This window comes from Ruditapes philippinarum, unplaced genomic scaffold (assembly GCF_026571515.1).
Source record: "Ruditapes philippinarum isolate M1 unplaced genomic scaffold, ASM2657151v2 ctg233_1_1_1_1, whole genome shotgun sequence".
NCBI classification, from domain to species: Eukaryota; Metazoa; Mollusca; class Bivalvia; order Venerida; family Veneridae; genus Ruditapes; species Ruditapes philippinarum.
This window is the reverse complement of record NW_026865271.1, coordinates 170,004-187,317: the sequence shown is the minus strand read 5'-3', so window position 1 is coordinate 187,317 and position 17,314 is coordinate 170,004. Positions and strand designations below refer to the sequence as shown.

At 31.2% G+C, this 17,314-nt stretch overlaps 1 protein-coding gene across 1 annotated transcript in view; it reads right to left on the bottom strand.

The window, feature by feature from the left end:
- The window catches only part of LOC132728448 (matrix metalloproteinase-2-like), a 39,677-nt gene extending 23,184 nt beyond the window's left edge, over positions 1-16,493 (bottom strand). Inside the window, exons 1-2 of the mRNA XM_060714090.1 lie at positions 16,331-16,493; positions 14,489-14,792 (exon numbers count right to left, since the gene is read on the bottom strand). Coding sequence (XP_060570073.1) covers positions 14,489-14,792; positions 16,331-16,374 — 348 coding nt within the window. The 5' untranslated portion in view covers positions 16,375-16,493. The remainder of the gene's footprint in view (positions 1-14,488; positions 14,793-16,330) is intronic.
- Between the last annotated feature and the right edge of the window lie 821 nt (positions 16,494-17,314).

Here is a 17,314-nt window from a genome sequence, read left to right as displayed (position 1 = left end):
TTTTATTCTGATCGCAAAATAGACAGTAATAGAAATATTATTCCAACTTCGGTAATTTAGGCAGAAAAATGATATTAGTTGCGGTATTTTATTCACTTGAATCATTTTAAAGGAGTAATGTAGGATACATTGTGACGTTTATAGGTTTTACAATACATCAATATGAGATCAGAACAGACATTTGCGGCGTCCAAGTTCTACGCTTTTAGCTAGAAAGCCCTCGTTTATTTGGAATAATGAATTTTATACGTTATCCAGCATTGTTGCTCTTCCTCTCTCAGACATCTTGTATTAAGATGATAAATCAATAAGCTATCAAAGACAGACCAACTTTCTCTAGTATCCAATATCTAATATATTAGCCTGTTCCTGAGTCACATTGGCTCCACTCCGTACTGCACCTCCCGTCTACGCCGGCAACTATTGCATTATTTGTTTTGATTTAAGAATTTAGTTAGACAAATCAGAAAAAATTAAAATGATGTAAAAAAGTCAAATGATATAATAAGTTACTAAATCAAATTTAACGTTCTTATTGATCGAAATCGCTCTTAAATGTGAAACATTCTCTACGACTTAGATACAATTAAAATGTTAAAAATAGTTATGAAATAAAAATGCGGAAAATAAATACAAGTTTACACATTTACAAGAGGTCTGAAGTTTTTTTCAAGTTTCAAGGAGAAAAAAAAAACACAGCTGTAACTGAATGATGAATGCTTTACGAACTAATCTAATTTGATTATAGTACATAGCACACCTGGTCGGCATATAGGCTGATGGTTTGGGTGTAAGCCAACATACAAAATGTAATATATAAAACAAACAGTAGAAAGATGAAGGTAAGAGAGCAATTGCCGTGTTAATAGATATATAACAGAAATATCTCGTAGCAATGATAAGTCAATATGAAGTATCATAAACTGCCATTCCACAATAATAAATAGATGATATGTGCTATAACAATAACAAGACACGTAAAAATCGTGCAATATTTGAGTTGATAAAACTGGAAACATGGTTTTATTCATATAAGATTCGAATTATATGATAAGAGCATTCTCTGTCATTAAGAATTCGGTGAAGAAACAAAATATAATTTATAAGTATTTGATTATAATATCATATTAGCTGTCATTTTAAATAAAATGACCATGTTAACTGTCTTTGAATTCATGCAGTTATTTTTTTACGTTATGTTAAAGCTGCATACCTCCAGAGGAGTCAAAATACTTCTATAAAAATCTACCTTGAGAAAAATGTACTATTTCTTTAAAAAAAAGTAAACAAATATTCACAATTCAAGAAATATACATGTTATATGCGATTTATGACTGATTTTGTAAAATATATCACCATATTTCTAATGCTAAGGGCCATTTTCGGATATTTTGACATGTTTTTAAAAAAAAATAATTTCGTTTCCAATGTGTAAATTACTTTCTTCTTTTTCACAATGTTTCGTTTTAAATACATTATTAAGCATTTAATGAAAATAAGCATGAATCTAGAGCCATGCTGCATTAAACTGATCAGTCGTATATTTCCTCCTTCCTGAATATAAACGTTTATCATTTGATAAATGTGTAATTGTTTCAAGTAAGTTGTATTTAAATGGAATTTGTTTTATAGTGCCAAACACTTCATTTCATTTACAACAAATATTTCGTTTGAAGTGTTGTTTCAAAGAATGCAATTGTATGTAAGAAAGTAATTGCCGAGTTTTCCTGCTTATGGACATGTCCACATGGGCATTACTATCTGTAGGCTTCATAGTTCTTGGCTAAACCAAACACTCAAACGTTATAGCTTCTGTCATACACGATCAACAAATTTCACAGTTCAACAATTTGTTTATAATGTGTTTATAAAACAACAATAAGATATTTAAGTAAAAGTTTCCGGTTTTACTTTTCTTATTTCATCATCTGTTTCAGTAAATACAATGACGCGTTTCTTGGTATATAATCAACTTAAACATCAGAAAACAAAATGGATGAGTAATATTAAATTGAAAATTAGGTCAGTGACGAAGAGGATGTTTATGTTTATTCGTAATTAAATGCTCGCTAGTTAACATGTTGATAAGAAAGATGAGATTTATAATTGAGTGTCAAAGGTCTAATTGATGTTGTCAATGAAGCTGTCAGGCACGTTTGTCGGTATATAACAATACATAAAGCATCTTAGTGATGCTGATTGATGAGTCTTAGTTATCAGACGCTTAATAATGTACGTTCAGGATCATGTGATACACACTCTTGGCATTAATCAGTTTGTATTTTGTTTGGAACCATCAACAGACAGACGCTATCGTAAAGAGCTATTTCTGATCTAAGTGTCTACGACACCACTGGCCAACAAATACTATCAATATAAACTTCAGGTTGGCAGAAATCATATCACATTACGTGATAACTAACGGCATGGCTCCACCATCTTCTTTTATGAAGTATTTCACTTAAATGGTTGTCCGCATATATCTTAATAAATGATATAAACTGACTATTATATTTCTAATCACTTCTAACTAGGTGAAGCAAAGTTTAAATCTCCAAAATCACACCACAAAACTAACGTTTGAGATGCTGCCGCCGGACTAAGTACATATATATGTATTTAATGTTTTCCACAATAAACATGTTCGGATTCCATAGTCTTGTTTTAACAAATAACTTATTTAATGGTTTCTTATTTTTGTCTGTATGTTTTCCAGTAATGGAAATGCAAATCCGTCATTTTGTTGGTTGTTTTTACCATAATGATTCAAATTTAAGTTTTGAATTTCCGTCTTGTATATTTCATGGCACTTGATGCTATTAGCTTGGTGACTGTGCTTATTGCATTTTAGCTTCCATAATTATCATCGCATCCTTGTTATATGACTTTTGATGGTCATAAATTATATTCCATTGTTTCATTCAATGACTGGAAGCAAAATCTTTTCCTTTTTCTTAGAAACTATCATTCTGTGAGAGAAAAAAGTCTTTCTGAGAATGTGTATACATGTTCCATCTATAAAATCTATAAAATACAATGTAGAAAATGTAAGTAAACTGACTTTCCATGAATCATCAAGATATTTATTTCCGTCCTGTACCGTGGTTAGGGACTACTTTCATACTTAGAATACACTTATAGTAACCATAAACGCTGCATGTTAATAGTAAGAAACAGTTAGTTGAAAAGTGATTTTGTGATTGGTTTAGTCATAATCCTAACTGACATCGGCGCCAGTGAGATACTAAAGTATACAGCCATTACATTAGACATCAGTGTTGTATTGTTGCACAAACATTGCTAGACATAATTATAAAATGGGAACCACAGAAGTCTTCTTTTTTCTTGAAATATAGTTCATTCAATAGACGTCATATTTCCAAAACATGATCCATTTATGTCCATGCATAAACTCTTCATAGCATATCAACAACGTGTAAAGCCGGACCCGTTTCCTACCAGGAAATATAAAACAAACGCAAACAAATAAATAAATCAGTAAATATTGACAAGTTAAATGTTGTAGTATTACCACCAACAGCGATATATAAATTGGTTGCCCTGTTAGATTATTAGAAGTTCTTAATAAAGCCGCAAGATTAGATCTAGATTTAGGAAGTAATCATGTAATCCGTACACAGCAGCGTTCGCACCGTGCTCTGTTAATCGTTTAAGTTGTTCCGCGTGTTGCACTTTGTTAACAAATCATTGTTATATGCAGGTGGCTGAGGTGACCTATATATACATGGAGTGCACTCTTGTGACCTATTGAAGACACCTTTCTTATAGAACAATGCTGTAGAAAATTCCATTAAATTAGGAATTCTAGAGAGTTATCATTTGTGCATAATCTCGAGCAAATTTCTTCCAATTATTTCATAACAGTTAAAATTAGTGACTGATCTTTGACGAATGCCAAAAATACCGTGCAATACTCTTTCAACATGCATAGGTTCTTTACCGGTGCCATACGACCATTTCATATTCGCTAACAGCAGTAAAATGATAGAGTTAATTTAGTTGTAATTCTTAGCAGTTTTGTGACGTTTTCCCTCGAATTCCCAGAATTTAAAGCTTCTATACTTGCAGACATGATTTTGCTACATAATTATATGTACGATTATTTTGACAAATTACTGTTGCAAGGCAATTCGTTATTACAGAAATCCAATTTATATAAACAATTTTTTATACACAAGATAATTGTGTAGTCAATACAGGTCTAGGATTATAATAGAACATTGCCACAATTAGTTTGTATTGATTGGGTACTCATTAATTCTGGGGTAAATTGAGGCAATAAAGCAATAGGATAATGTCAGATGTCTGCAGCTACCTCCCCAGTCCATAGAGGGTTACCAGACACGGAGAAATAAAACACCATTACAAAATCAAAATATTAGCTTGGCACATAGTACTAAATTAGCGTAGAAATCCTGTAACACAAACAATCAACCTGATAGTTTACAGGGAAATGAGGAAAACACCGTAAAGTTTTCATGTTTCAATGTAAAACATATTGTTATAGAATTTAAATGTACCAAACATTGGCAGATCACATGATGGTGCGACGTTAAAACAAACGAAATGAGATAATTAACCTAAGCTTCCACTCAAAAAAAGTCAGGAAAATAAGAAGCACAAAATTGCTAAAAACGTACAATGCCTCATTTTCTTTTGGATATCTTTAAATGTTTCTAACAAATATAACATGAACGGCATATCGAAGATATACGTATATAGAAGCAAAGCTGAAGTGGCTTCCGGCGAGGCTTTCATAGAAATAATAATTTCCTCTATTTCTAACAGTTCTGTTACGTTATATGTTTAGGTTTAATGTTGTATAATTCAGTTTTAGTAAACATTTATTATTTCTAAAATTGCATGCCAGTTTAGTAAATTTAAATGTTTGAAGTAATTTGAACATCATTTTAATTTACTACATCATAAGTTTTTATCTACATAATTCCTTGGTAATCTACTGCTCGTAAATGTCTTTTCAAATGATATAATTTGAGTTTAACTTTATCAAGAATCGATTTAATTATCCCAGAATTATCTCTGACACGACATCAAACATGAACCAAGTTCAGCAAACTTGGCTACTTAAATCAGGCAGAATATGTTCTGAGAATGACTCAGCGATTTTGTCTTTGTTTCTAGAGACAGCTGACGTGGACGCACTATCGGACAATGAATGAAAATTGAAACAAAGCTACAGCTGTGTGAATAAAACAAAAACTATAATTTACTTTATAATAGGATTTCTCACAACACTGTTGATTGTTGTATTTAGATAATGTTGTTTTCAATGTAAACTTTTATTAAAAATTTAAATGAATGAATGTATTATGACAAGAAGCTGTATACTGAAGTATTAACTATTGTTCTGTGTAAAGTACTTTTTATATTATCATGCCAAAATGAGTCAGCTACTTAGTAGGAAATCACATTTATTATAATAATTATATAAAAATTCAATTAAAGTCAATTAAATTAAAATCAAATCAAGTCCAATTTCCTGTGGTTAGTATAAAGTACAGTGTAGTAAAAAAAATCATGTATTAGATTGTAAGACTTTGAGATCCAACAGATGTAATGCATTTTAGAAATTAATGTACTTTTACTCTATATTTGTTAAAATTATTTGCATATAATTGGCTCGTGTCAGTGTGATAAACAAGAAGAGAAAAACGTCCTACTTTATTATATATAATATAATCTACAGGCAAATTGATTATTCTAAAAGTTTCTGAAAAACTGAGATTAAAATGTTATTTCTTAACTCTCTTTTAGACAATCAATGTCTAAATAATTTGTTCTGATTATTTAGTAATATATATTTTTTCTTAGCATACATCTAAAATAGCCGGCGCTTTCATTGTGTTATCAAATCAAAGTATTTTAAACAATACAACCTCGAGGCTTAGAAAGGGATTTCCGATTTATGTATGATGAACCTTTTAAAATGATATACTAGTATCAAAAATGCAATGACAATACTTGAAGCACAATACTGTATTAAGGAAATTTTCTTGCCGACAGCTAATGTTTGAAACATATAAAATTGTTTATAGTAGTTCTACAGTTGAAAGATTTTCGTTTGTGTGTCACTGTTTAGAAATAATGACTGATAACGTCACAACCTGCCCTCTATATAATAACATAATATAATAACGTAATATAATAACATAATATGTTATAATTTTGATATATATTCCTGGGAGATATGTAAATTGCGAGTTGTTATAGTATATACTACATGTATGTACCATTTATTGAAACAAAACATTACCACATAATGAAAGCTAGATCAATAAGTATGTACTGTTTGTTACATTGAAAACACAACCATCCCTGGAATCCTTTTAGTGTACAACAATTAACTCAGCACGGAATTCACGCGAGATATATTAGAAGTTTAATGAGATTCCAAGGTATACGTTGCTCAATGTAGTAGAAAAGCAGGGAAAGGCCGTACATGATGATATCTATAATAGTTTATGAAAGTAATAAATGCAAGTTATGAAACAAAATCCATAATTGTTTTTGCTTTCAGAACAGCTGTTATTGAACAAAGTGATACAGTGCACATACATTTTTTTTCACACACGAGAAACCCGCGCAATGTCACAGAGTTCGGAATGATTCACATTATGGTGATCTACTATGACATTATATCACTGGTTGCTACTGTTTTAACTTCTTTTTTCACTCATTTTGGGTATTAAAAGAACATAAGAGCATGGGAACGGATGAGGAAATAGTCCGTGGTAGTGTGTTTGTTTGTGGAAAAGTGAAACTAATGTTTTTTGGTATTAAATTAATTGTTTTGCGCTAAACTGTCATGATAATAACTAAAAAAGATAATTTTGATGTTGAATTTTATAGACGTATACGTGAAACACTTTTGATACCCATCTACTTATTATGTTTATAACTTACAAGTACATTATATTAAAGTAAAAAACTTGTTTATCATTTATGAATGAGCTTGTTACCGCTTCACTCACTTCCTTTCTCAGATATATGTTATAATTTCTTTGCTGATTTTTTACGATCATTTAGCAGTATTTCATCCACAAGGCCCGGAAGACACACTCAATTACAACAAAAAGCACTTGTATATGATTCTTAATTAGGATATAATATCTAGGTCATACTTTAATACTTGTAAATGTAGACCATTGTCTTGTGAAGGGGGGCCTGACACCGTGAGAATGTAATGGAACCATATCTTTCATTATTACACAGCTCAATAAATACAAGAGCATGAAAACATACATTTTGCGCCCTCAGCAGAGTTACTTAATAAAGATCTATGGTCAATTAAAGGTCTATTGATAAGCATTCCATTATTTCCAAACTTCTTGGCGTCTCAAAGAAGTACAAATCTCATTTAGCTTTAAATGGACATATTCAGCAGAAACTATATGAATAAATTATGGCTTTTTAGTTAATGCTGTATATATAAGATTATATGTTAATCAATGCTATTAAAACTGAACTAATAGCAGATAATGATAAACAATGAAGATGCAATAGATGTTCTTCTTCATACCAGTTTTAATGTTTTATTTGGCATCGTCAGCAAAACAATTGTCTTTGGCTATTAAGCAAAAGAGCACGTGTAATATGATAAAGATATATAATACAAATAAGTACGAGTAAACCAATGACTCTAACTCTTGTTCAAAGAGACAATGATTGGGGGGAAAGGTCCCCTGAGTGTTGAATAAAACATAAATGCACCGAGACAAAATGCTTAGTCATTGGCAAAATCTTGCAATCAATAAATAATAACGAAAGTACATCAATGGGTACATAAGCAGTGTTATATAAGTTTATGTTAAAGCAAGAAACGAAGAAAAGAAAACCCATTGTGTATAAGAGACGGCACCGAGTCTGAAAATCCTAATCTATTTCTACCTAGCCTGACACGAGATTCAACTGTTGTATTGGTAACGGTTGATCTAATCTGTGATTAACGAGAAAATGACGATATAACTGCTGGATGTATGTACAGGTGAGTCATGTTATACAATGTGAACACCGGCTGTCAGTGCTTGAAACCCGGACAAAATAAACTAACACTGGCATGTGGGTTACAACAGAATGGTACCAGTATATAATCCAGGTTGTTGTAGTCGCTTTAATAAAACAAAATTCTGAAAAGAAATTAGTGGTGGTACATTTGAAATTTAAAAAAAAATAAAGTATTTGCCAGGAATTATAAAATTAATCACAACGTTTCACCCTTATCGACAAACTTTGGATTAGGACTTAGATCAGACTAAACGGCGAGGTGTTCAATAGGAACTCTGATAATTTCGAATCTATTATATATTTTTCGGCGACTTGTTGAGGTCCAAACTTTATTTTAAAGATGAAATCTTTCGGAGTCTATTTCCGCAAATATATAATTGTAAGAATTTCATTAAATTGTAAAGCTACCAAAACGTCTTAAGTTTGTTTATTTAAATATTTACTTAGGTAATCAAGTGCGGTTATGACACTAATTTGTTTATTCCAAATACTGAATCTGGTAATATATTTGTTTTGATGAAAACGCTCGGGTCAATTTAGGGTAAATCAAAACAAAGTTTTTTTACACAACAAATTTGCAAGTGCCTTCTTCAAATTAAGAGTAGCTGTTTGTTACTATATATTTAAACTTTTATATCATCCTATTATAGATGTTTACAAGTCATAAGAAAAGTGTCTGTTGTTCTATGGGCCGAATGACTCTATGCTAGTAAGAAAGCTCTTCGTTCATCATTGCCAGAGATGCTGCTAAGCTTGAAAGTTAGATATTACAATCAAATAAGAAGTCTGGACTTCAGAAACAAGTTTATGTTGGTTAACTAAAAGCGTAAATGCATCAGACTTCGATAGCTGTGATAAAAGATTAATCTACCTTCAAAGATTTGTTTGCATCTAAGGCAGATTATTTAGAATTCTGTAGAGATTTCTCAGTCTAAGGAATTCCATCAATGTTATATATGCAATGTATCATGATAACTATTTTGATATAAAATTATCATACTTTTTTTTTACATTTTTTTTTTATAAAACCACAAACTCCAGCGCTAGCAGAACCCGTTGAATACATGGTTCCCTTTGTTACAATACAGTTAATGTTACCGTTACAAATCAGTGTAATTATATATTATCAAGTGAAAAGTATCTACATGAAAAGGTTAAACGTTCTAATCAGGCACGTGAGATCATATTCTCGTTGTTACACGCGATATCCCGAGATTACGTAATTACTGTTTATGGGTTACAGTGACACGTGCAAGTGGCCATAATCAGGGGTGTGTGAATTTTGCCAAAAAAAATCGCGAGTGCAAGAAATGTTCCGTGAAACGACCTTTCTCAAGTAGAATCTCAGTACATGTGATAGGGTTTAAACTTGAACAGACGGCAATTATTCCCAGCTTTTCGTGTATCATATTTTATTCTGAAAATCAGATCAAGAAAAAACGTCTTTAAAGCTTTTTTTATACACCATTTAATAACTACAAGTATCAGAACATTTACAAGTACCAAAATGTTTTTAAAATAGAATACTAAATCATTCTAAAACATACTGCACTCTATTTATAAAGCAATAAAATGCAATTTACTAGGCTGGGTGCATGCGGATAAAGTTTATTTTAAGCTTTTTGAAGAGACTTTTTTTCGGATTGTACAATTAATGTCTTTATGTAGAAGGTTCAGATTTTAGGTTTGTTAGACGTAAAGTTTGGTTTCTAAGCAAACATTCAACACATGTGAACCGGACATGTTTTATTCTAGTGATGTAACCACATTCTGGCAAGCCAAATGCATGGTAATTTATCTGAAATTATTATTGTAATTAGTATAAGTTCTTTCATATGCTTCGAAATCATAATGTGGAGTTGCTAACAACTAATGCGATTAAATATCTTCAAAGTAACAGTAGTTCTTTGAGATAACTTCCAGGCAAACTGGTTTTTCAAAGCAGCGCAATGGTCAGTTTTTATTGCAGAATTTGAACATGACATATGGTAACCGGATGACCTTCCCCTACTAGGAATTAAATTAGTTTGGTCAGCATAAAGCTCTAAAAGTATGTTTTCAACCCTGAATAACCCCTACTTTTATAACTAATAAAAGCAAGTAGGCAATCAATCCAAGTTTTTATCGTACCATATCTTATAGAATACGAACGATTTTATTAGCAATATTTCCTTAATTAGGACCAATCACTTTGACCTACATACAGTCAGCACGGGGTAATTACGATAATATGTTTATCTAGGAAATCACATTTATCTGTATCAGCATATACCTCAGAAGATTCAGCCTATCATCTTAGATCATCACCGGTGTGCCAGTGGTTACATGCAATTAATACACAGATATAGCGCGTGTATTATTATAAGAACATTAAAGATCAAAGGTTAATTGTGATTTGTATCATCGCGTATGATGCACGAGAGAACAAGGCACCGATACAAAACAGAGTGGGGGCATTATAAAACAATATAGTTCAAGCCATCCAACATTTGATTGGGAACAGATGGTTAACCTTGAGATAAGAGGTGATTGAATCGTTTATTGGTGCAATTATTACAATATGTATTTAAAGACCAAATAACGTAAACGTAGTTACTGTAATACATAAATCAACGTCAATAATCTATATAATTATTTATAGCAAGTCAATCTAAAGTCATTTTTTTATCTTCGATGTAACAGAACAGAACAGAACAGAAACTTTATTTCAGATTTGTACAAAATACAATGTCATACACAATGATAAACAGTATGTGCATCTATTACTTGGCAATATCCATTTTAAATCCTCTTTTCATTGTTATAAATAAAAAATAAATAAATTACCATTTTTAATGTTTTTTCTTTCTATATGTTTTTTTTCCAAATGAGATCACTGTGTCCGTGAGTCATATTTCTAATTAGTAACATAATTATCTCAATCAAAAGAACACAACTTTTAAAGAAGAATGGAGCACGACCGGAAACAATTGAGTAAAGAATGATAGTATTTTCAAAGGAGGAAGAAAACTTGATCATATAACTTGTTATTATACATTAATTTTAAGTCTAACTGTATCCTTTCACTATAATACATACAAGGATAATATACTGGTGTTTTTGTAGGGGAATCTACTGAAGGTGTTTTCTTGACATGACGAGAGTGAACATATCCTTTTGAGATCAATTCTGTATAGCATCTGATATAGGTCTGGACCAATAATCTACGTGCAAAATTTCAAACCATTCGCTCACTTCGTTGAATTGTGCAAAATGACCTTGAAATAAAAGGTCATGCACAAAAGTCGTTTGAATTCTGAGTATATTTCTTTTTTATCTTTTGAATATTTGTTTTCCATTTTAAGAGCACTAATTGATCTAAGTTAATATGTAAAATATTTAAGAGCACTAGATGGTCCAAGTTAATATACAGGGATTTTAGACCTTGATAGAGTTCCTTTAAGAAAAGCACATGGTTACGTAAAAAGGAAGTTAGCCCACCTACAATTTCCCACAGTTTTAAAGGAAATTCTAAATTACCTCATATTTAATACAATAATACAAACCTTAAGTGCATGATTATCATATTCTATTTCAAACATTTGTAGAAGGTTTATTTATATTAAATAAGAGTGACTTTTCAATGGAACGGGCATGATTGCTGGCACGCTTGGCTGGCACTCGGGTACGTTTAGGTAGGTTAGACAACATGACTATATCGTACAGTAAACATACCCCGCCGATCAGTATTTGGGCGAAAATGTGGGTTTTAAAACAGTCTAAAATCAAACTACAAAACATTAGATAATTATAATACTGATTGAGAAAACCTCAACATTTTGAGTTATCTAACCAAAAAGGTGTGTCTGAAATTGAAAAAAACATAACCAGTTTATAACGAACTGTCAATCCTATATACACATGTGGTTTTACATAATTTGACCCTAAAATTCCTGACATTAAAGTCAGAAATGATGTATGAATGTTAAAATTATGTTTATTGACACAAATATTGTGATTCTTATTACATTATAGACATATATCTACATATCTACATTCAAACATGTACACAAGATGTGCAGCTTTAGTGTTCAAACAACAAAGCAAACATTCCTGGAACTACAAAAAACTCTCTACGGGGTTCAGTTTCACAAGTGTTATCCTAGCACCAGCTTGATTGAAAACAAAGCGTTCATAAAATAATCATTATAAAAAAACGGAATGTTTTATTTGAACACAACCAATCCCTCTATTACATTACCCATACGGCACAACTTTCTTTATAATTAAAAGGTAAATTGATTATAATAAGAGTGAATAATTAAAGACGATGCCAGTTACGTGTTCCTGGACAATATAACGAGCTGTTTTAACACGTACAGGTGTTGATGCTACTAGAATCAATAATATTGATTCAAGACACGATACAGTTTACATCTCACAGACCTTTTATACAAGCCTCTATTATATTTCCTAGATATTAATCATGGAAGATCGTTTTAATTAGAATAATGCATGTCTGTTTAGAAGTTGTGTTTTTGCCGCTACTTCCCGATGTTACCTGGCGGTGTTTTAGCAGACTCACTGTTATGGATTATTTAAAAATATAAGGAACACTTTCAAGAGCTGACGAGTAAAGATAATGGGAAACTGAACAGCTTGTTTTCATATCACCTTAATGCCTCCTATTTCACACAAACAGACAGACAAACAAATAGATAAGTAAATGAAACATATATTCTGTGTCCTTCCGTCTAAAAATCACTTCGGTACGAATGCACTATAATTAATCACGTGACTCATTTAATCAAATCTAAATTTGTACATCATGTTGCGATATTCTATGGATTTCAGCCACTTTTTAGTGTTATATTTCAAGTTTATGTAAACTTTATGTCTTCTACGTGTGCCTTTAAAGAGTCAAATCATGTCACGGGGGTAATTTGTGGTCAATATATGTGTAAATGTACTAATAAAAGTCAACGTTTGGTTAAATGACTGTTGTAATGGGGATCGGTTAATTTACATTTTGTCAATTATGGACGGGCAGACGACACCGTTTTAGATGGCTATCTATAATAAGCCACAATGACCAACGGCTATTTCAGTGTTAAACTTGTCTTATCATACACCATTTCATTTAACTTTTACATGAGCATGAAAAACTTGCCAATTCTATATTTATACAAAAAAAAAGAGTAGAATTACGCAACGCAGTCTGGACCTCCAAGATAACTTAGTTAATGCATATTTAGTTGGCTTTATATTATTTATAGAAAATATAAATACCATCATAAATATTATGCATATTCGTCTAGAAATATTTTTTTTTCATACTGAAAGTTGGGAAAATCTCCATTCAATAGGTAGGTAAAAGCTATTTCTCTTAAAACATTCCTTTGAAAACATATGTTACACAATTATGTTGTGTTTGTAAGAATGTAATTTATGATATAGGGAGAGGTAGTTTCTATTCATCTTTTACATTTATTATAACATAATGATGTAATTTTCAATCATTTTTGCAATAAAACTGAAGAATTATATACGCATGAAAGTTGTTTATATTGTACGTGTATTTCAAAATATATCAAGGACTTTTATGGCGTTTGAAAACCTGTCTCGTGTATGTAAATATATTAAAAATATATCTTTTACATTAATATATTAATCTGATTATGACAGATAAGAGTTATCATTTTAAACAAAGACCTTGATTCAATTAAGATAAACTCTGACCGAAACACATAAATATCACCGACTTTTAAATTGAGGCTTAACATTGTTTTACGTTAATAAATGAAAGCTAGACATAATAGAAAATCTTCAATGATGGTGGAAATCTGATCCTTGTGTAAACTATACTGTTATCTTAATGGCTGATCTTGATTTAATCTTCATTTCGATTTATAGCACGTTTGACGTACTTAATGCATGTGGGATAGCGAAGACGACCCGGGTAAGATCGATAGAGTGTAATAGGTTTATATACAAATATATAACACTTGTTAGTGTTTGAATACGCTCAACAGACTGAATAATCTAGGTCAACAAAACATACTTGAAAATATTGTAGCGTTGATATAATACGGTCGACGAAGGATCTGTTTTTTCGTATTTATTTGTTACCTTTTGTAAATTCAATGTTTGATCCATTGAATTTATGTAGGTTTAAATTGTCATGAGTGGTTTTACCTATAACCATTCCTTTAATCATATTTCATTAGGTTGAATCAGAATGATAAGTTGTGTACGGGGGCTTATTCATTAAGCGTGAAGCCCATCCAACAGTGTCATAATAATTAGCTCTATATTTATTTAAAGTAACTTTATAAAATGTCGAAATGGTCGACACCATAACCCTAGTCTTAGGATATTTGTCGAATGACACATTTTTATTGTTAAGATTATACTGTATAAATGTTAATATATGTGTGTATAAAAGTTCGAATCCTTCACTTACCACCATTTGGTCACCTCGCTCGGCATAGAACTGTTCGGCTGACTTGTAGGCACCTGCTCTGCATTCTACATCTACTGGACTTAATAACAATGTTAATAATATCACAGATACAATAGTTTTAAAACTAAATTCCATATTTTGTAACACGTATTTCCTATAAGTTCTACATGAACAGCATTTATCAACACCACTAGTTTGTTTATAGCAAAACGTAGGTACGACCATTCTCGAGTATCTATCACAGACTTCCATATCACCCTCTTCTCTTTCGTGGTCTATATTCATCTTTGGTTTCTCCGAATAACTAAATAAATAGCATTAACACTTAGTGTGTAATAGGTTTTAATAGCCTACTTAAAAATTGTAAAAAAAAGAAATCATAAATCAAGCATGTTTTACTATTGAGTTAAAAGGCACAATAAGTTGATCCGATATTTATAACTTAAATTGTATATTATCCATATAATATTGTATTGTGATAGCAAATTTAAATGCACTATCTACTATCCGATATTTATAAACTTCCTTCCTTTAATGTAGTGCGTATGATAAATAAACAGTTTCTCACTGACACAGATGTTTATAATATTATTTACCGAGTTTTAAGCTACAATTGAACAGGGGAGGATAAATAAGCAAGGTGTATTATATGTTTAATCCACTCCCCGACTGACATTCACATGAATAAATTTCTGCTCGCAGAAAACGTGTACGCGCGCGCTGTGTATACCGATAATTCTTCTCTACCATTGAAACACAAGCATTTGCTCTCGCATATATATTGCATCCAGAAAATCTGATAAAAGCCGCAGCGTCCTTAGTACCGGAAGTTACGTAATTTATCGGACCCTCTCTAAAAAAATATTTTGACGAAATTCGACGTGCTTTAATACAAGCAATATATAATGTAAACAACAATGTGGCCTAATTAGATGAGAACAGTTTTTCGTAGTACTTGAACGTTAAGAAGCTTCCTGTGTCATAAGTAGAAGCTCGTACCAGGGCTTGCTCCCTTCGTCAATTTTGACCACATCCGATATGTTGTGATTCTCCGTCAAGCCTAGCTGTTACACTATAACACCTGGTAGTTTGAACGCTTTGTCAGACGACAACGAAATTTTAACCGTTAGAATGATTAAAAGAAGCTTAATGAATCATATTTGCGACAAGATCGATGCCGGTCTACTTTTTTTCTACAAATAAATAATCAATGATAATTGTCACAGATGGTGGCAGTCGCGTTGCACGATGACGAATCCTACAATACCGTTTCTTTTTTCTCTCGCTCTGACGCCTCAACACTTAATTTACATAATCGATCACTCCTTTATTTATTAATCATTAAGCAGACTAGTGAAAATAGTTCTCTTAAACGCAAATAAAATCTGCTATAATAAATTTGTTATGGTCTCTTGATAAAATATTTAGTTGAGATATTGAAGAAAAATGATGTTAATTAGTCAGAATATGATTTTATTATTTTATAATGCTACACGAATATGTGGTCATCCACATTTTACAGCGATTTTAACTTTTAAAATTTCACTTTAAGAGCATGAATAGAATTCGTTAATGAATTCAAACGACGTGTAATTCAATTACCGTGCTAATTAAAAGTGTGTCTATTTTTTCATTTTCTTTTCTTTTTTGCAAGATAAAAAAGTCCTAAAATAATTCAATTACCTTTGTCCGCAAATTAAAACCAGTGATATAAAAGTAAGAAGCTACTAGGATTTTACTACACAAAAAATTACGCTTTTCACTTAAATATAAAAACTAAATGCGTTTTTGTGCCTCAGATTTCAAAAAATGACACTGTTAGAAAGTTTAAATTTATCTTACACTAAATTGATACTCCAAATCCTCACGTGCCTACTAGGTAGCATTCAGATCAAATTCTAAATTAAAAAATCCAAGATGCGTGTTTAAATAATGCCACAATTTCAGAAAAATTACTTTGTGGTTAGTCCATTGTATGAATCATTATTTGTATGTGGACAGTTTTACACGAGTTCAATGCTCTCCAAAATTAAATTAAAAAGTACCAGTTACACTGTTTAGTTTGGTTTTTTGACCACTTTTTGTTGAACGGTGGATACAGCACTCGAGATTCAGTCTTTGATATAGAATACAATGTTCAAGATACTGAATAAAATTTGACCGCATTAGTACATTATTTGTCTTACATCAGTTTTATTGTAACATATAAGATCATCTAACATAATTTCTTTATACGTATTAAAGGGTATTATCCTTAAAACATGACATAATTTATAAAGTGGTTACTGGATTTACCTGTAGTCCATTTGGTCATCAGTATACTGACCTTTCTGAGCAGCTATTTACATGTACATTTGTATATATTTTCACTAAAACTATGTTTATTTGATAATCTTTAATAAAATTACTATATGGTTTATAAAAATACAGATATTGTTACACCATATAGCATTGTTGGTAAAAATATTTTTGTTTTGTTATCCCAAAATTAAATAAATGGATAGTTCCATAAATGTAAGAGCTGAAAAAATGCATTTAAGAAATACAGCTTGTTACGGATTGATTTTTACGCATTTTATAATGACCATGTCTTAAAGATACCGAAAAATATAAAAAGATCGTTCATCATTTTATACCAAGGCAGGTATGTATTTTTCAAGTACATAATTAGTTAGATTCAAGAATCCCATATGGTTTATGTAATAATACTCAACAGTTGCCATAGAAACTAGACTTCAAATTAGTCGTTTAACACCTGAATATTATAGTTACTAACTTACTTTTGCCAAACATTGTCAATTAAAAGTTCCAACACAAATATTGGTG